This window comes from Drosophila gunungcola, assembly GCF_025200985.1.
Source record: "Drosophila gunungcola strain Sukarami chromosome 2L unlocalized genomic scaffold, Dgunungcola_SK_2 000008F, whole genome shotgun sequence".
NCBI classification, from domain to species: Eukaryota; Metazoa; Arthropoda; class Insecta; order Diptera; family Drosophilidae; genus Drosophila; species Drosophila gunungcola.
In genome coordinates, this window is record NW_026453163.1 from 3,021,758 (window position 1) to 3,044,749 (window position 22,992).

Genomic DNA, 22,992 nt, shown 5'->3' on the forward strand with positions numbered 1-22,992 from the left:
GCTGATCAAGAATATATATACTTTATAGGGTCGGAAACGTCTCCTTCACTGCGTTGCAAACTTCTGACTGAAATTATAATACCCTCTGCAAGGGTATAAAAAAACACACTAGCTTCTTCTAAAACGAAGAAAAACGAAGTTTGGATAAATTTTTACAAATATAGTAATCTACTTTTCTATAATCTACTGATTTTTAAAGACAAGTTAGACAAACCAATTTTATTGCAATTTTTTCTCTTTGAATTATTGTACGGGTTTTGTACAAAGTTAAATGTGATGCCAGTGTGGCGAATTGAAGGGTACTCGGATCAATCCAGGTTGAGCCATCTTGACCCGAAAAGAAGTAAGTTTGTAAGTAACCGAGTTTTTAGAGCTTAAAATAAAGCCATGAAATCGGTACCCCACCGATTAATTTAAAAGTCGATTGGCTTTCAAATTAGGGTGGCTGATCTAGTCAACTAACTAACAGCTGCAAGACGCTAAATTGAATATGAAACAAACTAATCATGTATGAGACACTGAGGAATCATAGAGGAATAAAGAAAAGAAGAATAGAATGAATCTGCATGGGAAAAATTCTAAGCACTAGTTTTCCGACAAACAAAGAAAAACAAGTCGAATTCGAGCCAAGTACAAGCCAAGACTAAGAGTAAACAGAAAGAGAACGAGCTTCTGATATAGAAGCAGATTGCTAGATGGTATAGTAACAAATGTACTTCCTATTGGTATTGACATGTTGCCCAAAGTGGATTGCCTCTTGATTAATTAAAAGCTCTTTTGATGTTCCTCCTTTTGTGCGTGTGTTCGCCTTTTCACTGCTATCCTATTCAACTATATCTTCTTCTATATCCCGCCAATGTCCTCCACTATTCTCCCCTTCAGGTCCTTTTTAGCCATGTAAGGGTTTGCTAATGACAAAAGGTCTTGGCGCCAATACTCGAGCATGAGTATAATTGAATATATGTAACTCGAAACATTTTCACTACTGATATAAGAGAAAACAAGAAAGGAAGCAAACTTCGGCAAGCCGAAATTCATATACCCTTGGAGGTATTGCAAAAATTAAATGTTCTTAAAAGCATTAATATTATGATTTACCTGCGTATATGTTTAAAAACATTGCAGCTATGATGATTTGCAGCTCAAGTATTCAATGGTTCCTATGGCAGCTATACTGTAAAATTATTAATAGGTCAAAAATAAATTAAAAAAAAAAAAATTACAAAATAAAAAAGTTAAATTAACAAAAAAACATTTAATATTTGTATTGTTTTCATGGAAGCTTTACGATATAGTCGCCCGATTTAATTATAGTAATAATAATAATAATAATAATAACTATTTTAATACATATGTGTGTGTGTCTTTTTTATATGTAATTGTTAAACTGCAGCAATATCTACGAATGGTGAACAACATCAACTTTTGAATTAGTTAAGGGTAACGAAGAGGAGAAAGAATAAACGCATAATGCGCTAAAAATTCGTCAGACATCCGTTCTACAATGTACGTTATATGTATGTATTGTAAATGCAAGGTCAAGCAACCAAAAACTGAAGGCCGCGTATTTGCTTACATTTTCATTATTTTCGCTTTTTTTTACACACACACACACAGACCGCCTTGCGTGTACGCAAAGCAGCAAATGCCAGCCGCGCGGAATCTTCTATCCGTTTTCGTACACCAGTGGTAACAAAATTATGTACAATTGTATGTTCTGTTATTAAAGTGTTATTATATGTCCAAAATAGTATAAAGCCAGCTTACTAAAATAAAAATGTCTTAAAAATTAAACCATTTTTACTAAATAAATAATAAGAAATTCGCATATTGTTTTATATAATATATATATATATATATATATATATATATATATAGCTGACATCAAACCTTTAAATAAAATCCCATTTTATATGCTATTTTTTTTAACCTCTACTGTAACATAACGGCACATGACAAAATTGAACCTCTACTGTAACATAACGGCACATGACAAAATTGGACAGAATTTGTCAATTTTTTCACACACTCATTCGCATGTGAATATTCCTAAACGTTCTGTCGCTAGGAATATCACTTGGAATTTTGCGCTTGGCCAACACGGACGCTGTTTGGTTAAAAACAAAGTGTGATAGTGAAAGTGAAAGTTAGAGTGAAACCATGTACTGATTAAAAAGGTGAGTAAAGCCTTCACCATCTTATTTAATTAATTTGCTCAAAGACAACGTCTTTATTTATAATTTGTTTTCGACAGTTTTCGATTTATAGATAAAAAAGAATTAGAAAACACACTAAATGAGAAAATAAACGAAAAAACTTGTGAAAAGCGATTTTAAGGACGCTAACTTCAAAAACGTATTATAATTAAAAAGGAAATAGAAAGATGCTCGGAAAAACAAGCTTGTGAAACGGGAATGTAAGGAACACGAGGTGGAAGCTAAATTCAGCAGGCTAATGACTTAATACCTTTGCAGATTTTTAGCTTCTTACGTTATCTTTAACCAAATTACAATACTGTCTGCTAAAGTATATGTATTTTAATACACCAAATAATAAAAAATCAAATACAATTTTTCGTTATTTAAAATTTGCCTAAAATGTATTAGAAATGGAGCCCAACGACGAAACCAAATTAAAAAATTTGCTCTTCACATTTGAAAAATCTTCTTCACTTAAAAAATTTATAAATTTACAATACAATACAATTTTGGTGAAAGAGAACAACGCTCCAATCGCTCAAGGAAGTTTTGTATGATACAAATTTTTACATATAGTTAAATATTTTAATTTATTACTAAACAACTATTATTTTTAGAATGTTGTAGCCGTTTTAAAGTCTTACCCGAGAGGCTGAATTGTACTCGACCTATACAGCTGAAGCCAAGACTTAACATCGTCGCAAAGGTACCAGCTGATAAGCATCATTGTAAAGGACTCTTCAGCAAGAGAAATTGTCTTAAAGCCATATGAATTCGCCGAGATCGTGGACCAAATAGTATCCCTATTTCCATCTGAGGAAAACAGCAGAGTAAGCTTAAATTTCATGGTTGCAATGGGTATAATTCGAAATTTAGATTATTTTGTATATTTGCACTAGCTTCAGGGGTTATAAACTTCGGCTTGCTTCCTTTCTTGTTTTTATTATTATATTACATTTAAAATTATATTAGAATAATAAGTAAAATAAATAATGTAGGAGTAGGAATTTTCTTCATGTTAATTAACGATTGCTATAAAATTGTAAGATAAATATATAATCAAAAGCGATAGTCACTAGGAAATAAATAAAAAACATTTTGAAGAAACTTTTTTATCTTTAAATATATTTCAACACGCTTTTTAGATCCTATACTATATATTCACGGTGTTACTAACATCCGTCCTATCAAATAATGCGTGGTGCCCTATTAAGGGGACCAAAACGAGAAGGAAGTTCACCCTACTGGACACGCAGGAGAGTTTTATTTTCAGAATCGTAGCCATTGCGGACTGTCAAGAGAGAATTCAGCAAGTTATAGATAGACATTACATAAGTTCCGAAACTGTGCAACCATTTCTAATAGTTGAAGGCAGCAGCCCTGAAAATGTAACAGGATACTTTGTTTGCTTTGACAAAGCACGTTATAAGTTTGAATCGTTAATAGAGTCCTTAGACGTATGCTTTAAAATTTTTAATAGATTGAACTTGAAATATCCCGTTGCATCAAAGTTTGCGTGGCTCTTTATACAGCTTTATATCTATGAAATACAAACGCCTTTTGAAAAAAAGTCACCTAACTTAACTTGGATTAATTAAACACTTAAAACTACATAATTTGTTTAAAAAAACCGACCTTTGACGACCCCATTGTATGTAATATTACTCTTGTAACCAACTTTTTTTTTTTTAAATATAGTGTTTTCAAAAAACACATAAGTTACTCACATAATATTCCTTCAGATGTAAAGTTGTAAGATTAATTCAAAAAATGATAACTTAGCTTCTACTTTTTCCGATAGCAAGTGTAGTTGAAAATGCATTGACAAATCCAACATTTTTATCAAATTTACTTAAACCTTTTTCATAAGGTCAGAATACAAGTTTCTTAAATCTCTGAAAAATCAAAATTTTTATGAGGATCCTATGGCATATAAAATTTTAAAAAAGCAACAATTAAAAAGGGAATAACACAACTAATGCCTCAACAAATGGAAATTCAAATTATGCCTGTAAAGTTCGAAATCACAATTTTTTTTGAGCTTCCAGACGTTTTAAACTTAACAGTCAAAAATCAAAAAGAGTTAATGAAAAGAAAGTCAATCTGCAACTTCGTCAATTCTGACACTTTTGCTAAAAAGCTTTTAAATAACGATTCCAGTGATATTGTTATACCGTTTAATTTATATGCCGATGAATTTCAAACCATTAATGCCATAGGTGCTCATGTTTCAATTTTATGTGGCTGCTATTACTCTTTTCCAACGTTGCCTCAATACTTGCAATCTAAGTTAGATTTTATTTTTCCGTTTGCGTATAAACCATTTAAAGTTTTTAAGGATGTCGATAATGATGTTATATTATTTTCAAATACATCGCATTGTGGAAGAACTTGAAAATGGTATTAAGTTAAATATAGGAACCGCTTACTGTTTACTTTGTAGTTTTTTTAGGCGACAATTTAGGCCTAAACTCAATTTTAGGATTTGTAAAATCATTTAGAGCAAAACAATTTTGCAGAGCTTGCAAGCGCACCAATATCGAAATGAAAAGAGACTTTTGTGAAAAAAATTATTTTCTAAAACATAAGGAATCATATGAATGCACAGCACTTTCTTGAGACAGGAGTAAGGAGTGATTGCATTTTAATGAAAAATTTTCAAGTTATAGACAATTTGTATTTTGACCTTGTGCATGATGTCCTAGAGGGAGTTTGCGGTAATAGAATATGTCAAACCCTCACTGCTTTGAAAGGAAAATTGCTAACTATAGATATAATCAATAATGGAAAAAAATGTTTTCCGTTTGGGGAACTAAACATAAAAAATGCTTCTCGTCCGCTAGATTTAAAAAAATTATACAAAAAATGAACTAGAATGATTGTCCTAAAGAATATTGTCCTAAAGTTGATCAGAGTGATAGTTTTGGAAATACAGTCTTAAAAAGATTATCTCTTGCTTACCACTTTTATTGTATCTTAAAACTTTAAATAATTTTTTCTCGAAACTGTATTTTTAAAGTCGGTTGTCCAGATTTCTCACGAACTACTTAACCGATCTTAATGAAATATTTCACAGGTCTTCGAGAGCTAACTTCAATTAATACAATTTTAAAAATAAAATCGTCGAAAAATTTTAACCGAAATTTGCATTTTATGTAAAAAATTCAAAAATACAATTTATTCCTTCGTCCAATACTTACACCCACAGAAAAATCATTGTAAATCCAAATATTTTCACTTTGAATTATATATTTTCAATACTGATTAAAACCAAAGTGTGTAACACATTCATTTTAATTTTTATGTATGAAAAAATGTTTTTTTAAATTAAAATATAATTAAACCTACAATTATTTTATTGGATAAACCAATTAAATGTGCAAATAATTACATAATTTTGTTTTAGCTTATGCTTGTATTTGGAAAATCAAATATTTTTATGTTTAATTTTACTATGAGGTTTTTCTCTGGGTAAATATATTAATTATGAATATTTTTTTTTAATTACACATCTTTAAATAAAAAACAATATTATAACATATTTCACTTTTTATATGAAAAAAAATATTGAAATTATTCCGTTTTTTCAGAAAATTCCAAAAAAATTTAGATAACGTTTATTTTACAATTAAGGGGGATTTTGCTCTTAAATTGAGAAAATTATTTTCTTTTTATGTTTGACCAACCGTTCTCAGTTTAAGGCCAATTTGCCCGTGGATTTAATTAAGTTTCACGAAAAAAACAATGGCTTTTTAAGTGCGAAATTTTGGAAACATTTTTTAGTTGTAGAAAAAATGTAAGTCGAGTTTTTCATAAAAATTGTTTGTCTTAGCCTTAAGGCGATATTATATAGAGAAAAAAGAGTTGTTCACTGACATGTTCACAATTATTTTTTTGTTCTTTTTTGCTTACTTGTTCAGTTGCTCACTTGTTCAGTTGCTCACTTGTTCAGATGCTCACTTGTTCAGTTGCTAACTTGTTAAGTTGCTCAATTGTTCAGATCAGTTGTTCAGTTCAGTTGTTCATCTATTCAGTTAAGCAGTTGCTTAAAGATCTTTATTCCCTCAATTGTTTTATTTGCTGATTGGGCATTCCTTATATAACTTAAATAAATATGTATATCAAATAATACGCCATTTATTTTATCAACTTTGATAAGAGGGATGTTAACAATAAGATAGGCCAAAAAAAGACAATATGAAAACCAAACAAATTGTCAGCAAGTTAAACATGTGCGCAAACTTCATCAACTGAAGAACTAAATAACTGTGCAAATAAAAAACTGAACAACTGAGCAGCTGAACAACTGAACAAGTGAGGAACTGAACAACTGAACAAGTGAGCAGCTAAACAAGTGAGCAACTAACCAAGTGTGCAAAAAAGGAAGAATTGTGACCTTGTTCAGTTCAACTCACAACAACAACAACTCTTTTTCGTTCACTCATTTTACTACACAGGTATATTTATTACATAGGTAAAAATGAATTTAAACTATATAAAATCACCAAATGCGAAAATACGGAATGTGCTTGCAGTGCGGACACCAAATAGTTGTGCATTCACAACGTTGAATATTGCGCGTTTTTCCATTGTGTTGTTTTAAAAAATCTGAGCTTGCTGTATAGTCACCTGATCTGTCGGCGTTTAATTTTTACTGTCTAAGAAATATTATCAATTTATTTCTCTGTATCACAGGGGCTCCTAGGAAATTGCCTACAGTGCCTAATAGATAAAACGGCCCCGCCAAAAGATACAGAAAACTGAAGGGATTCAGAAGTATTATAGCCTGATTCCATTGGCGCACCAAAATGCCTTTAGCCTAATGCGCATGTATTTACACAGGGCATCCCATAAGGCTAAATGCCGCATTAAAAATAAATGCCATTAAAAACCATTCGCCCCGAACGTTTTTAGAAAAAAATTTTGGAAATAATATTTTGTTCGTGCCACCACTACAACAGCTGTTTTCTATATGCAAGGTTGGCGCAAAATTTGATGTCTTTTGATTATTAAATCCATTTTTTATAAAAATGACTGAAAAATGAAAAAATGACAGTACAACAAGGCATTACTGCTGGATCTTTGGCATAAAATAACTCCCACATCTACAGGGATCCTTGCCCTTTCTAGAAACTGTGGTGGTCTCCATTGCAAACTCGTCAAGCAACGCAATCAGCTTTTCTTCCTTGTCGTCCAAACTGGCAAATGCCTCGGTCGCATTATGGATGTCCTACTGAGCATTAAAGAGTGGAGTAAACTCACTCATATTCATTATTTGCCAAAACTCAAAAGTAAACAAACCCAGATCAGCTGTTCGTGCCACTCACATGTCGGAGTAGCATTAGCTAAATGCTTATGCGCCAATGGAATCAGGCACATTTAAAAAGTCCACTAATGCGGCGATGGAATCAGGTTATAAGTTAATGGTCTACAGAAAAAAAGAAAGTTTCTTTGCTTAAATTCAACAAGGTGGTATGTAAAACAGAAATGGGTTAGCCTAGACAGAACTTATTTGTGCTCTTTTTTTAAATATCCTTAAAAAAAATGCCAAACTAGACTACTTTTATTAATTAGTGATAATTAATTAAATCTCCTTTCATTATATCTTGAACTTAAACATTGTATTCATATTAAACAACCATCACAACCTTATACAAAACTCACTTAGCCAATCCACCCTAAGTACTAGCCATATGTTTTAAATGACCAACTCATTTCAGCTCCTATCAGTTCAAGACATTCCACAACCAAAACAAAAGCATCCACACAAAGTCCTCGCCATTATTAACATGAGCAAAGTCTTCGACTAGATTTAAAGACCTGTTGTCTCCTCGAAATACACAACAATAAATTCAACTTAAATTGTGCAAATACTTATAACAACAGGAAAGAAAAAATAATTTGATTTTTAATAATATATCAATTTTCCGAAGCCAGATATAGGAATTGATTTACGTAACGAGATACAGTAAAAATAAATGTATTATTGTAATATCAGGAATTTCAGGAATTTTAAATGCACATTAACCTATTTTGCAAAAGTTCTTAAGAAATGCTTTCCACTTTTTATCACAGTGTTTTTTGCAGAATTGTTGAATTGCAAAACCGGTTAACAGAACTGGATGGGAAGACAAGCAGATATAAAGGCCTAATGGCGCCAACGACGATTACTGAAAACATAGACATTAAATGCGAAGGAAGTGACATTAATTGCATTGATTTAGCAGGCCCTACAGCCCGGCTAACTGATAAATGTACGCTATATCTGGCTTCATTATTGGGATACCCCTGAAGGCCAATCGACTAAAAATTTAATTGGATTGGGTTCAGAGTGGGCTAAAAGCGAACAGACTATCGGATGGCCATTTCGCACTCATTGCGTATGCACTTCCAATTATTTGAAATTGTTACTAATGAGAAAATAATTTGCAAAATGCTAATCAAGCGGTGGCAGTTGGTCGTCGGTCGGATCTCCGTTCTAATTACAGCACATTGCAAATGAAGCATTGTAAACGGATCGATGTGATTTAATTAAGACGACCAGCCCGTGGCACAAGTTTGAAAATTCAAATCAGATTTAATTGTTTCAATTTCACTGGGAAATTTAAAATTAAATTGTCAATTGGAATATATAAGACATATTTCTCTCATATTGGTTAACATACGTAAAAACTGAAAAAGAAAACAAATATATTAGTTTGGCAATTCCCTTTCACAGAACAATAAGTTAAGTTTTTTTTTTTAATGTATATTTTTTTATTTGAAGCGATTCTTACATTTGGAAATGTTTAAAAAAGAGAAGTGTAACTTTGCCCCGGCATTCGAGTTTGTATTTGTCACGCCTCCTGCGGTATTTGCATAATCATAATAAGTTTTTATTAAAATATTTAACTAGACATAAAAATGTTTTTTCCAAGGATCTTTCCATATAAAATTAGACGAAAAATGTAGAGACCGCTTTAAAAAAGTTTAAAAAATGGGAGAACGCTCTAGTCGAATCCCCGGCTATTAGATACTTCTTACATAGCTAACAAATTTCAAATAAGTTTTCCCTAGAAAACAATCGGGAAAAGAGCGAGGAGCACCCCACCCCCGAAACAGCAGAGCACACACGAACAGAATGAATCCGCTGTCGGCACACACACATTGACAAGTTTACCCGTGCAAATTACTCACATAAACTAAGTACAAGCATTTCATAGTACGAGTGTTCTCCGCTCCTCTTTATGGACGAAGTTCGATTTTCAAATATGCAGTGACGTCATGACAAAAAAAATAATTGCTAATACCTTGTGAAATAAAATAGATAGATAGATATGACCGAAACACACACACATAGTCTAACTGAGGCCTAGCTTGTTTAAGAGTGATTTCGCAATTTGTAGGCGTTAGACTAGGCGTGGCTTCGTTTTGTAATAAACTTAACTAATAAATATAACAATAATAATTTTTTAATGGACCTAAATGGTCCCTACACTACGTTGCAAACTGCTGAACGAAATTAGAATACTATCTGCTAGGGTATACAGATTTAAAATTGTTTACTTTAGTTTTATGTTGACACAAAATAAATATATATTTTAAAATTAAGCTTTGACATTGAAATTTTTAAAAACAAACGCAAGGACAAATTGATACACAGACTTTCAATACTGAAAATACTAAAATATTCGAAAAAAGGTGCCAGGCTACCAAACTCATATTTTAGGCTCTAACACAATAGAGGAATTGACTTGCGGCATGTTAATACAATTACTATTATTAGTATCGGTAGCCAAAAAAACAACAACGTAACCGATTCAGACAATTGGGGCTTTTGCAACATTTATCATAACGTCATGTATACGTATTAAATCTCACCTGTAGCTTCCTCTTTTCTTCCGCATTAGGAACTTCAATTTTTTCACTCCACACGGTACTCCACCGGTGCTCTATAATTTAAAGTCTATATATCAACAAGCGTGTAAGGTATGGCGTTGCTGGATTCATGAATTCTGATTGATTAATGGCATATAGTGCGTGCTGGCAATCCGCTTCTATTGACCCGAAGAAATGCAGAGGTGTGATTTTATAGAACGACGAAAATAGTTTACCGATCTACAGCTTGAATTACCTAAACTAGTAGTTAATAGAATAGGTCAAAAAATAAAATGCGCTGGGTGCATATATATTTTAAAATTGAATGACTGAGTACCGGGTATCTCACTGCCGGAACAAATATAAAAACAAGAAATGAAGCAAACTCCGGCAAGCCTAAGTTAATATGCTGCAAGGGTTGCAGCTACTCCTAAAAAATTATATTCTTTAAAACAACAATATTCCGATTCCCTGTTTAACAACAGGGAAGCTATGACGTTTTTCCGCTAAAATATTAATTAAATTAATTGTAAAACAGGGAAGTAATAATTTGTAATGGGTATATTGTAATTAAAGGATAATTGTAAAGCATGTAAACATAAGAAGGAAGCGTTTTCGACTATATAAAGTTCATTTGGTATATAGGTACACCCAAACACTGGTCTTAGGATGTTCAGGGTATTTGAATACTTGAAGATGAGTTGGTTTAAAAAAGGACCTCTTGAATTGTTTTCTTGAGTCAAATATTATCTTCGTAGCTTATTTGTAGTTAAGATGTTATAATACATACAAAAATGTTTTAAGCTCTAAGTTTTCCAGGTTCCACAAAAAAATCCCAAAAAAAACGATCCGTCACATGGAATAACCCCCGTAGTTGAAGAAGCTGAACGATGCTAACGATAAAATTGGTTTGTAATCTTTTTTAAATAATTTTAAAATTATATCTTATAATTCATTATTGTGGAAGCTACAATAAACATAAATTTTACACTTAATCTTTGTTTATGACAGCAGGACTTAAATACTTTTAGCGTAATAGCGTAATTATGCCCTGTTCTCCAATGTTTAGTATTATTGTTATTTGTTAAATAACGCCTGCTAAGTGATTCCAGTATTAATGTTCCCACAGAGCACCATCCACAATCCATATTCTCTTTGCCCAAGAGTCCGAAAGGCAATAGCAATGGCAAAACTTTCGTCTTTTTCATGCTTGGCAGTCAGATTTTGGTTATAGTGTTATAACAAACCCTAATCAATTGTTATTTGAATAAGGTAACAGCTCATTGAGAAAGCGAACTTGTGTTCTAAACAATTTGACTTCGCGCTATAATTTTCTGAAAGATTGCAAGTTAGACATGTTGAAAGGAAACAACGTTGCCCGTTAATATTACTAAAAAATAGGACTTTTGCTACTTTTGTAGAAACAACTCAAACACTGATCGTAACATATTATTATTTTCAACAAGGATAATTAGTTTAAAGAATTAACTTTTGCTTAACAAAGTTTTCCGAGCAGTTGAGGTGTACGAAGAGCACTGCCGCCGCCAAACGTGATTGTAGCTCCTGCTGGCTGAGATCGTGTGCCCACTCCACGCGACCCCAGAACTTGAGTTGGTACTCCTCCTCCAGGCGGGCCAGGGCCACCGCCTTCTCCACGGTCAGCATCTGCTCGATGACGGCGCAGGCCAGGATGATCGACTTCAGGGTGTCCACGGCGAAGATGAAGCCTGACGGGGGATGGAATATGAGTAAACGTTTTGCACTCAGCAAGGACTGCAACGTTACCATGCAGCGTTTCCAGGCTGTATGACTGCAAGTGCTTGGCGATCCTCATCTTGTCCTGCTCGCTGACCTGTGGCGGCGTGATGTCCATGGTCTTCTGCAGGTTCGTCTCGAAGCGCTGGTTGAACCACGCGATCACCGGGTCCCACTCGTTGACCTGCAGATCCTGCAGGTCCGTCTCGTCCTGCAACGGATACAAATCAGTGAAATCAGTGGAGCCCCAGACAGTGGCCTTAGCTGCAGTCACCCACATCGTACTGGAAGAGCACCGTGTCGGTGGCGATGAAGTTGAGCAGGTAGTTGACCATGTCCAGCTTGCTGAGCTGGTTCGGATTGTCGATGGCCGTGAAGCAGAGGGCGGACAGGTGCATGCGGGAGCGCTCGATGTGCTCCTTCTGGGCGTCGAACTCCGTGGCCACGGCAATGGCCAGTGGCTCGCTGCGCACGACGAAGGGCGACCCCTTGGGCGTCTTCAGCTTCCGGTGGTCCAGCACCACCTCGTAGCCGCCGTCGCCGCTCAGCACGGACGTCTTCTTGTAGAACCGCTTCGGTGGAGAGGCTGCCGTGGGTAAAAATAAAAACATCACGCCGTATGCCGGCTTGTTATGACATTTTTTGCGCGGGGTGGCCGGAGAAGCTGACGCCTCTTACCGTAGTGGCGCACTGTGATCCCGGCGGCAGGAGCTTGCCACTGGCGACAGTTGCCCACCCGAAGGGCCCGGATGACACCAAGCATCAGCTTTCCATTCATCTTTTAAACTTTTGTCGGTTTCGGCCCTTTGCAGGTGCTGTCTAGCGCAATCCAGTTCGCAGTGTGCCCGTCGCTCTTTTCCCTAAAATACCGTAGCCCTTTCACACTTGTGTTTGGCGTTTTTTTTAATTTTTCCGCGGGAAAATAGATGGCGCTGTAAGTAACTGGGCGATTGCAGTGGAGGAAAACGGTCTTCACACCGCCGCTTAATTGCGTATTTCCACAGAGATCCATCCACCTTCCAAAAACTTTCCACTTAGTCCGCCGCTTAAATTTGACGGATATTTGACGGACGATAGTTAGCCGGTGTTTCAGCGGTGCAGCCCTCTTTCCAAGCAGTCCATCCCTGCAAAACCGTTGGGATTTTCGAAAAAGTGACACTCCGATTTCCACAAAGGCATCCACCATACACCTTCCGATAACAGCTGATTTTGCCTATATATATCTCATTTTGATAACATCACGAAAACGATTATAATTCGAGAACTCTCACGAACGCGATAATGTATCGATAAGCCTAAAGCAAGTTCGCTCATCCCTATCTAGGTGATGTTGCCAGATCGTCCCAAATACTTCGGCGCTCTTTTAAAACGACTGTTAAAAACCTACCTATTTTGGTCGATACCTACCTAAATATTAACTTTAATCACAATACATAAAACGTGAATTTCAATTAGACCTTAAATGTTGTTTGTAGGTGTTTGCTGTTAAAGATCATATTTGCAAAAAATTGCCAGAAGACAAAAAGAAATACGTTTTTACCGTTAATTTTCAAGAAATCTTTCTTGTCGCAAACTTTTACTTTTTTATTCGTAATCGTGACCCCGAAACACATGAAACCTACAAAATTACAGCCGAAAAAATATATTTTTGGCTTCAGAGGCTTTTGTTATAAATAATTTCAGCAACACCTAAAATCGAGTGGTGCTTCTTGACTTGTTTGTGCGACAAATTCAAAATGTCCCTAACAAAACCAAGGACAATGCAATTTAAAAGACGGTTTTGAATTGTATTTATTTATTTCGTTTTTTAAATTTTTTTTTTGAATTTTAATCAACATAACTTCAAAAAACTTAAAGAAAAAATTAAATTTTTTTTATTGTGTCCATTTTGTATTTTGCAATGTGCTTGAGTGTTAAACAAATAACGTATGCGATAACATGAAGACCAATAAAAGCTTAGATGAAATGTGTAAATCAAATTTACTTCAAACATTGAGAACCATATTCAATAAAGATTGCCCGTCAAAGCAAAATCCCATGCATCTCCTTACAATTATCTAAATGCCAAGCACTAACCGATTTCCCCGGATGTCAAGCTACAACGTTTAAACATATTGCAGAACAACAATAACGATTATTTTGATTTATGCTAAGTAGTTAGAGTAATCTCAGATCAATTCTTGCTACAAATTATTAGCAGTTATAGTAATCTGAGATCAATTCATACTACAAAATATCAGCATACCGCATAATTCATAATCACAATCCCAGATTCAGTCTCCGTCCGATCTGCACACCGACTTTTGTTTCTGCTCTCAAATTTCTAACCATTTGCCTGCTTTAGTAGACGATTATTATTTGAAAACTGTTGAGGGAGATATACTCGAGGATTCGGAAGATTCTGATCAAAGTAATTGGGAAAGCTTAGAGTCTGAGGATCGGAGATCTGTAATGCCAGATCTTGCAAATCGACAGACATCTCGGGAAAGTTTGGACATCTCTCTTTGGATAGCAGTTTCATGGGATGGGACTCACCTAGCTTGCCACCATATGTCACTTGGTGTACGTCGCCTTCGTTGGAGCCAAGATGTTTCCCTCCTGATCCCGGCTGTGCTTATCCGCCGAATTTGTGTGTGGGCAACCAGTTCCACCTCTCTGTGCCTGTATTTGGCGAAGGGTGCTGTTGCCAGAATTTGCCTTATGGAGGCGAATTTGGAGTCGTCAATAACCCTCCTTCTAGCACATCCAATCCCTGCTGCTATCTCACACCACGTGCTATGATGGATGTGGTTGCTCCAACGGACCCTACACCCATGGAATCGATTGTAGGTCTTAGGTCTGTATAATAACCGACTTCTAGAAAATCCATTAGCTAAAGAACTGTCTTCTTTAGTCCCGGATTCCGCTGTCATTTTCCATGCGGTTTTCAAAGGAAAATCTGCTGCCTGTACCCACCAACATTAGGTCTTTGAGGTAAAGTCTGAAAATGCATTTTTTATCTTCATTAAGCAATACACAAAACAAACAATAAATTACACATTTTAAAGATTTTTTATTACAAAATATTGCATTGACAATTTTCTTTTAATTGTTCATCAATTTAAGGTTGAATTTGAATTACATTTATTTAAAAGCAAAATGAACATAAATATTTACTAGGGGTTGAATTGGTATGTGGCAAAATCGAACATCACAAACGAAGAAAACTTTAGAACCTTCAACTTTTGGACTCCTTGATTTTGAGCTAACTTTAACTATTTAAGCAATGTACTTAAGTAGACAAATTCCAGCCGTTTATATGCGTTAGAAAATGTTTGGAAAACGTGTTTTCTTTGAGTTTGTGAGCGTTTGAAATGCTTGGGAAATTATAATATAATTTTGATTTGATTGGTCTTAACTATTTGTGTGGAGGTTATCATTATTTAACTATGGTAAACTGTGTACTGATATTTAGTAGGGGCGTTTTATTCATTAAATTAACATTTAACTATTTTCAATTTTACTTAAAGTTTACATTGACGGACAGCAGCGGGATAGGGCAGAAGGCCACGATCGATATGAATTGAGATCCTCATGTAACAACGAACCGATAAAAGCAAGTAACTTATAAAAAAAAAATCAGTATACAAAATATTCGGATGAAGAAATTAAAGTATGAGCTCATTATCAGATTAAATATCATGTATTTTAAAAACCGAAATAGTTAATAAAGCAAAGCCCTAAATAACAAGATTTAGATAAAAGTGACAATCTCCACAAGATCTCTTGGCCTTCTGCCATCAACTTTAAGTGTGCATAAGTGGTTATCTTTGCGTTATACAAGTTTATTATGTTTGGAATCAAATGGTTTTTTGTCGCATGTGGATTTTCTGGTGGGGCAGGAAGTTTTACAATTAGCTTACTCACATATAGACACACACTTACGCAGGAAACAACTATCTAGATATAATAAAAAATTACTTTTGATGTATTGTTTTGTGTATTTACGTGTTTTGAATCCTGTTGCAGGATTTGCTTCAGCTATTTAAGTAAGATTTACACAATAAAAATAATTATAAAGAAGAAGTTAATACAAAACTTAACTCGAATTTAAAGTGATACATTTGATTTATGTATGTAGTTGTGTTTTTTTTATGCAACAAACAGCATAACTGGAATAGTCTTAGCCAACCAGGATGGCAATTTCGAGTGGTCTTTTGTTGTGTATAGGTTTGCGAACATACATATCTGGCTGAAGATATATATTAATATATGTAGACATGGGTGAAATTGCACTAAAACTAAATGCTACAACATTTAAAAATTGGACTTCATTATCCGTCTTCTAATAATGAATATATATATATATATAGATACATTATCGAAAATTTCAGCAGCTCTCCCCCAAACCAAATTGGTTTTGGCATTTCATTAAAAATACATTGAATATTTGCCCTTAGATTGGTAGGTATAAAAAGTCGCTAGCTGATGTAACTAAATTTAATTTTATGCCTTTGTGTTTTTATGCCTTTTCGTTTTTATGCTTTCGTAATAGTATAAGTAATCTTTAATAAATTTTTAGTCTTTTCATTTTCCATGTGTGCTTTAGTGTACACTATACATAAGTCAAATATGTATATATAGCAAAATCAATATATACTTTTCTTACTGAAACTCTAGCCAACAACAACAGCAATCTGGGGCCCTGCACATGGCTTATATCAAAATATATATTGGTGTATAAATTTGGCAATCTTGCGCTTAGATTCAATCTCGACCAGTGGGCCTGATGTGGCTGCTATCGTGGCTTTGGTTTTTAGGCACATGTTTCCAGAGCTTACAACTAAGAACTTATCTCTAAAATATATGTATCTAATACTAAATATGTAAAACTTGTTTTGCCATCGGCAGCAGATTTCTATCTCTGTAATCAATTGTCAATGCTCTCCGCGCAAGAGCTCCATTAGCAAATTGAAATCGGCCCCATCGCGAGTCTTGATCGTCAGCATCTCCTTGCCCAGCTTTAAGTAAACATGAATTATGCACAGAATACAGATTTACAAATTTACACATTTCTAGCTCCACACTCACTTGACACGTTCGCTGCAGGTCAGGAATACGCAGCAGTAGTTCCCCAAACTTCGACGGCGTGTCGGGATAGTGGGCCAGGGTGTAGGCCTGCAAGCTCTGCAGCGCCTTTTCCTGGCACTCCCGCACCTTGACCGCCTCCTGCAACTCCGTCGTATCTGGTGGAACACATTTACTTGGTTAGCCACTGTGTAAATTGTGCAGCTTATTACGTTTTATACCTGACTGCAGCAGCACAATCACCTTCATGGCGACATATTCGTAGCGATCAACGCGTAATCGCCTCAGGTGATCCGTCAGATTGAGCATCCGTTCAATGCAGGTCTACAATAAATAAGTTTTCGGAACGTTATTTCTGGCTGGGGTGAAGTTACCAAGTCTTAAGAACTTTTAATTATTTTAACTTATTTGCAGATAGGTATCTATGACTTTCAAATTGAGACCATCGATTTGTAACAAGCAAGTGTCATTACCCTATATATTTAATATGAACCAAGTTTTTTTGAACAATAAAAGCATTACTTCTTTAATTTCTTTTCGTCGTACGTTGCAAGAAGCCCATCTAGACATTGCTCCATCAATTGCAACGCGATAGTTTTGGTTATACGATTCAGAAATGGTTGAGATTGTTGAGATTTTGACAGAAGTTGCATCTGCAAGTTGCAAGTTTTTGCATCTGGTTGTTACAGGTGATAAAAAATAGATTAATTAGCAACTCGAGCGTAATAATTATATATGAAGGCCGGGCAACAAGCCAAGTCAACTGCATAGCCGAATATTTATGATGTGTATTTGCTGAATTTTTGGTGGGACCAGAAGGGTGCAAACTATTCGTTCTTCGGCTCATAAGCTACCAGAAATATTAAAAAAAATCATATAATAACGATATGGCTTATAAAGTTGGTAGACAAATAATAAACGCAAGTATAAAAGCTAGTTTTTATCTGAAGATTACTGATCCGAAGTTTCAAATATTTGACTTCTAGGTAATCTTAAAGGCTTTACAATGTCAACATTTTATGTGGGCCAGAGCTGTATTTTATCATAAACCATACTTTGATCATTTGATGACAATATATTATCAGAAAATTCAATTTGGAGCCTCTGCTTAAAATTAAAATTTGAATTTTACGAAGTTCATTTTTGGTTTTTTGTTTTTGATTTGTAGTAGTTTGGTGTGTGTCTCGTCTGCAGGTTCAATTGTGCAAGATTGGTTTAATACCTAGTAGGCCTACGTAAAGCCAAGACAATCCAGACATTATATTAATAAGACTTCTACAGATAAAAAAATTGGTTTAATATCTAGTAGGCCTTCGTAAAGCCAAGGCAATCCAGACATTATATAAATAAGACTTCTACAGGTAAAAAATGAATTCGTAAAATTAATTTTTTTCATTTTGTTATTGAAATATAGCTATATTTTTTCTGAAAATTCCTGTTAAGAAGGCAAAACAAGGCAAATGTTGATTAAACACTTTTAAGGCTTAACTTACCTGCAAGCCGTTTGACTTGGCCTGCGATAGGGTTATCTTCCTGCCCTGTGACATTTTAATCTCGCCGGGAGTGTCAATCGATCGGAAACAGCAGGAGAAGAGCAACAGTTCGCACCAGGAGTTGATGAGCAAGCAGATCTGGTCATCGATCTGGAATAATTTGAGATGGACATCAAAACTTGAGGAGTGCGCTATAGTGCCTTTACGAACCGAAATGTTCTTGAAGAGCGGCAAGCTCTTGCACCATTTGACAATCTTGTAGAGGCGGTGGTCGGCCACGTTGCACAGATGGGCGATTAGATCGGGGTTGGCGTTCTCGCCATTGGACGAGAGGCCGGCGCTGGCCAGTAGTGGATTGGTCAGTTGTGGCTGTGCGTGGGCGCCCGAGGATGCGGCGGACGAGGACGACGATGAGGAGCTGCCGGAGGCGAATGCCGACAGCGGTTGGTTGATGCGTGCCAGCTCGGCATCGGTGTACTGCCAGAGATGCTCAACATCCATGATTTCCTAGATGGGTCGATAAGGATTTTGGTTAGATGATAATCTCAAATCCTCTGATTCATTACAAAACCGTAGCTATTATTGAATGAGTTAACCTAAGCAAGCAAGATTTAAAAATAAAATTTGTTCTTGTAATAAAGTATTTATATTGGTTAGTTAGCTTTTGAAAATATAAAAAACCATTCCTTAGGATCTTCTAAAATTTAGATTGTTCCTTTAAAGAAATTCTGATTACTGATTTGAGGTTTTAATCTGGAATAGTCGCTTTGAGTATATCGTTTTTAGATTTTGCTGACTTGTTTATTAAGTTTTGTATTTAACCATCATAAGAGCAACTAAAAACAATGAATTATTATCTAACGCCAAACACTACTAACTTGTTTTATTGTTATTCTTGAAGCGCCCAAGAACTAGAGCGCAGAGTTTTGCAGACAACTCAAAAAGGAGTGAAAACTCTCCCATTAAGATTAATGTTACAAAGAACATTGTAAGAACTGAAACCTTTTATTCAAGAGAAATGAGTTAGTTGAGACAAAATCGTAGCGGAATTTCGCCACTCTCCACTTTGGGTTTTGAAATCACTCTGAAAGTATGCCACTGTATATTTTCTATGCGGTTGCCCGATGAATTTCTTTCCGAATAACCATGTTCTAATATGCATTGCATACTTTTAGACAGCTTTGTAAGTGGTTTCAAAACCTTGGCGATTTGTGTAGAATTTCGCTTATAAAATCGTTGTTTCTATTCCCTAGTAGAGCTGTAAGAACCTCGATATTTTCGATAGTGATTGTTCAAACCATCGATCTAAATCGATACAATCGACCTAAAAACTTGTTTTTTTTAATATTAAATTAATTATTATTATTTTCATAGTTCTTTGTACTACAGTTAAAATTTATCTAAATATATGATATTATGAAATCCAACAAATGTTAGTAACAAAATAAATATAAATTTAGTTCAGTAGACATTGAGCCAAACAAAAAATGAGATCCCTTCTTTGGAAAGTAAAGAAACATAACATATGGTAAAACAAAAAAATATTAGTCCAGTCCAGCAGCCATAGATTTTTGTTTAACATTAATAGCTTGTTTAAATGCTTTGGCTTTAAGGAGGCCCTTCTAACTGACATTATTTAGCCGGCTCTGCTCAGCATCCTCTTAGATTCCGTCCAGGATGCTGTAATGCAGAGGTAGCGCTTGGCCACTTCCACCAGACTTGGGTATTCCACTCGATTTATCGATGGTGGCAAAAACAATCGATGGTGACAATCGATAATTTCGATAATATCGTCGATTGTTGTGCAACCCTACTCCCTACTTGTGAGACTCACCTGCAGCAAAGGTGGCACACTTCCGGTCCGCAGGCCATGCTTGCCCGTCTCCGCTGCCTCCTCCGACTTGATGGAAGCTCCCCCCAGACTTGGGCTGGCCGGCAGGGAACTCGAGCAGGGGATGGGAACGCCTCCGAAGCCATTCAGCTGATGCAGTCGCTGCTGCTGCTGTTGCTGTTGCTGCTGCTGTTGCTGTTGAGTAGCCACCGCTGCTGCGGCGGCAGCGGCGGCCGCTTGGTCCGGACTGAGCAGCGGACTGAGCAGCGAGTTGGGCAGCGTGTAGGAGCACTGGTACGTGGAGCGGCCGCCGCGCGTCCGGTCCTCGCGAATCGCCTCCAGCTTCATGCCCTTCTGCAGGCACTTCTCAAAGCGGCAGGCCGGGCACTTCTTGCGCGTCGAGATGCTCACCTGGCAGGGGCCGCCGCGCACGCACACGTAGTTCTTACGGTTCTGCACGGTGCGCTTGAAGAAGCCCTTGCAGGACTCGCAGGAGAAGATGCCGTAGTGGAAGCCGCTGATCTTGTCGCCGCAGATGGGGCAGGGCGAGTTGATCAGCTGCTGGCGCGAAATGCCCGCCGGCGAGGGCGACGGGGCGTCCAGACCGCCGGAGACGCTGGAGTCCATGCTCAGGTTCTGTGCCTCCTGCCCGCTGGACGACGACGAGGACGAGGCCTCCACCTTCAGCGGGCGGTAGAGTGCGCTGTGCTGGTGCTGGTGCTGATGCTGATGCTGGTGCTGGTGGTGCACCCCTCCGTTGCCGTACAGGCTGCCGGCGGGCGGGGCGTGCCGCGCCTGGATGGGCGAGTGGGTGGGACTGAACTCGGAGCTGTAGCTGTAGCAGCTGCTGTGCGAGGCGTCGCTGTTGTTGCGGCTCAGCGACGGCGTGTAGGGGGCGTGGCGCGACGTCAGCGGCGACTGCGAGGGCGAGCTGTGCGTGTAGACGGAATGTATGGCGGAGTCGGGACTCGGGTTCGCCGGCAGCGGCAGGTGGCCGCCGCTGCTGGACTTGCTGCGGGCCGCCAGCAGCGGCGAGTTGTCCCCCAGCAGCGGCGGCTCGAACTTGAGATTGATCGGATCGCTCTGCGTCGGCGCCAGTTTGATTTTCGACCCAGAATGCGGATGCGAGTGGGAGTGCGGGTGGGAGTGGGAGTTGGCCATGGGGTAGGACTTGCCCTGCTGCTGCAGCTCGCCGGCAATGTTCTCCAGCTCCGTTTTGATCGGCTGCAGGGCGCAGGCCGGCTGCAGCAGGGGCGTGGGCGTGACCTCGCTCTTGATCGTCGGCTCCATTTCCATCAGTTCCTCGCCGCCGTTGGCCTCGGCCTCGGCATCGCTCAGCTCGCCCTCCCAAGACATGGGTCGCGGTCCGTTCTTGTCCGCCGCCGTTCTCCGGCGCACCTTCAGGCTCTCGATGTTCGCCAGCTCCGCCTCCGAGTCGGACTCCTCCTCCAGGCTCGGCTGTCCGCTCAGCGGAATCCGCAGGCTACCGTGTCCGTGCCCGTGTCCGTGTCCGTGACCGTGTCCATAGGTGGCGATCACCGGCACCAGGTTGCCGTTCGGCGTGGGCAGCTCGTCCAGCTCGCACTTGATGTTCGTCACGGACACGTTGTGCCGGGAGCCAGTGGCTCCTCCGCTAGAGTGGACCGCGCCCAAAGTGGTCGTGGTCGTCGCTGCCACGGCGGTGGTGCACATGTTGACTGGCAGCTGATAGCCGCTGGTTCCTCCCATGGGAGCACTCTGCTGCTCCGCTTTGATGCTGGACATGTTTGGCATGTTGCTCTGTAGCAATATGGAGTCGGTGGCGGCCGCGAACTTGACTGCCTTGTGGTTTACTAGGTTATCAAAGACTCTGGACTCTCAGTTGTGCAATTTGTAAAAATTGGAGAGGTGTCGTTGATGCAGTTCCATTGTGTTGTAAAACTTGAATGAAAAAACGGGAGAAATAACGTTAGTTACATGCGGTACTGAAAGAGATTGCAAATAAAATAAATTAAATTTGTACTTATTAAGGTACTAAAAACTTAAACCAAAAGTATAAGTATAGAAAGGATGACGTGTATAAGACCAAATTAGATTTCCTAATGGTAATGGTAATAGTTTTTTTGAAAACCGAACATTGCGCCATGGCTTTACAGATTCAATAAAGATTTTTCATTGGCTAACTTTTTATCAAAAATCTTAATTTGTCCATTTCTAACCTATTCAATTTTTTGAGACTTTAATATTACAATTTTGATTATTAGGCTGACAAAATGGTGCTTCTATAGCCTTGCAGAGGGTGTTTTATTTTCAGTTAGACCCTATAAAGTATATATATTCTTGATCAGCATCACCGGGAGCCATGTCTGTCTGCCCGTCCGTCTGTCTGCCCGTTTCTCCTGTCCGTCCGTCCGTTTCTACGCATACTAGTCACTCAGTTTTAAGCTATCGGAACGAGCCGGATCAGACGACTTTAGCATAAAGCTCCCATAGTAACAGTCGGGGAAAAAAATGTAAAATTTTGTTTTTATGTTCTTCAGAATTACAGTTTATATTTCATTAAAATCGGACGGCTATATCATATAGCTTCTATGGGAGCTATGTTTCCATTATTTTTTTTTTTTTTGATATAGTAGTGGTTTAACAAATCAGAATTACGCTCTCAATTTTATTCAAATCGGAAAACGATATCATAGGAACGATCAAATAATATATCTGAAAATCAACGAGGCTTCAATGTTTTTAAACAAATACTCATATAAATTGAAATTTTGATGTTTTAAAGAATATTTAATTTTTGAAAAAGCTGCTT

The 22,992-nt window shown here is 37.4% G+C and overlaps 2 protein-coding genes and 1 long non-coding RNA gene across 10 annotated transcripts in view; 1 reads left to right on the top strand and 2 right to left on the bottom strand.

The window, feature by feature from the left end:
- Positions 1–2,052: 2,052 nt before the first annotated feature.
- Positions 2,053–10,956, top strand: LOC128253319 (uncharacterized). Of its 3 annotated transcripts, XR_008267426.1 has the most exons (5): positions 2,056–2,177; positions 2,255–2,416; positions 2,475–2,749; positions 2,816–3,028; positions 10,875–10,956. It is a non-coding gene; the product is annotated as an uncharacterized LOC128253319 (long non-coding RNA). The 3 variants fall into 3 exon arrangements; XR_008267425.1 differs by having other exon boundaries at positions 2,255–2,749; XR_008267427.1 differs by lacking the exons at positions 2,255–2,416; positions 2,475–2,749 and having other exon boundaries at positions 2,053–2,177.
- A 532-nt stretch (positions 10,957–11,488) lies between these two features.
- On the bottom strand, positions 11,489–12,676 carry LOC128253314 (ATP synthase mitochondrial F1 complex assembly factor 2). Its single transcript, XM_052981618.1, has 4 exons — positions 12,489–12,676; positions 12,089–12,396; positions 11,841–12,021; positions 11,489–11,782 (listed from the first exon to the last, which is right to left on the bottom strand). The coding sequence occupies exons 1-4, from the start codon at positions 12,586–12,588 to the stop codon at positions 11,532–11,534; spliced, it is 840 nt and encodes a 279-aa protein (XP_052837578.1). The 5' UTR covers positions 12,589–12,676; the 3' UTR covers positions 11,489–11,531.
- Positions 12,677–14,842: 2,166 nt separating this feature from the next.
- LOC128253300 (nuclear hormone receptor FTZ-F1 beta) overlaps positions 14,843–22,992 on the bottom strand; it is a 30,982-nt gene continuing 22,832 nt past the window's right edge. For all 6 annotated transcript variants that reach the window (XM_052981595.1, XM_052981591.1, XM_052981594.1 and 3 more), the window contains 6 exons: positions 20,205–22,121; positions 18,581–18,877; positions 18,371–18,520; positions 17,099–17,201; positions 16,881–17,035; positions 14,843–16,810 (listed from right to left, as the gene is read on the bottom strand). In XM_052981595.1, the coding sequence (XP_052837555.1) occupies positions 16,727–16,810; positions 16,881–17,035; positions 17,099–17,201; positions 18,371–18,520; positions 18,581–18,877; positions 20,205–21,974 (2,559 nt within the window). In that variant the 5' untranslated portion in view covers positions 21,975–22,121 and the 3' untranslated portion in view covers positions 14,843–16,726. The remainder of the gene's footprint in view (positions 16,811–16,880; positions 17,036–17,098; positions 17,202–18,370; positions 18,521–18,580; positions 18,878–20,204; positions 22,122–22,992) is intronic.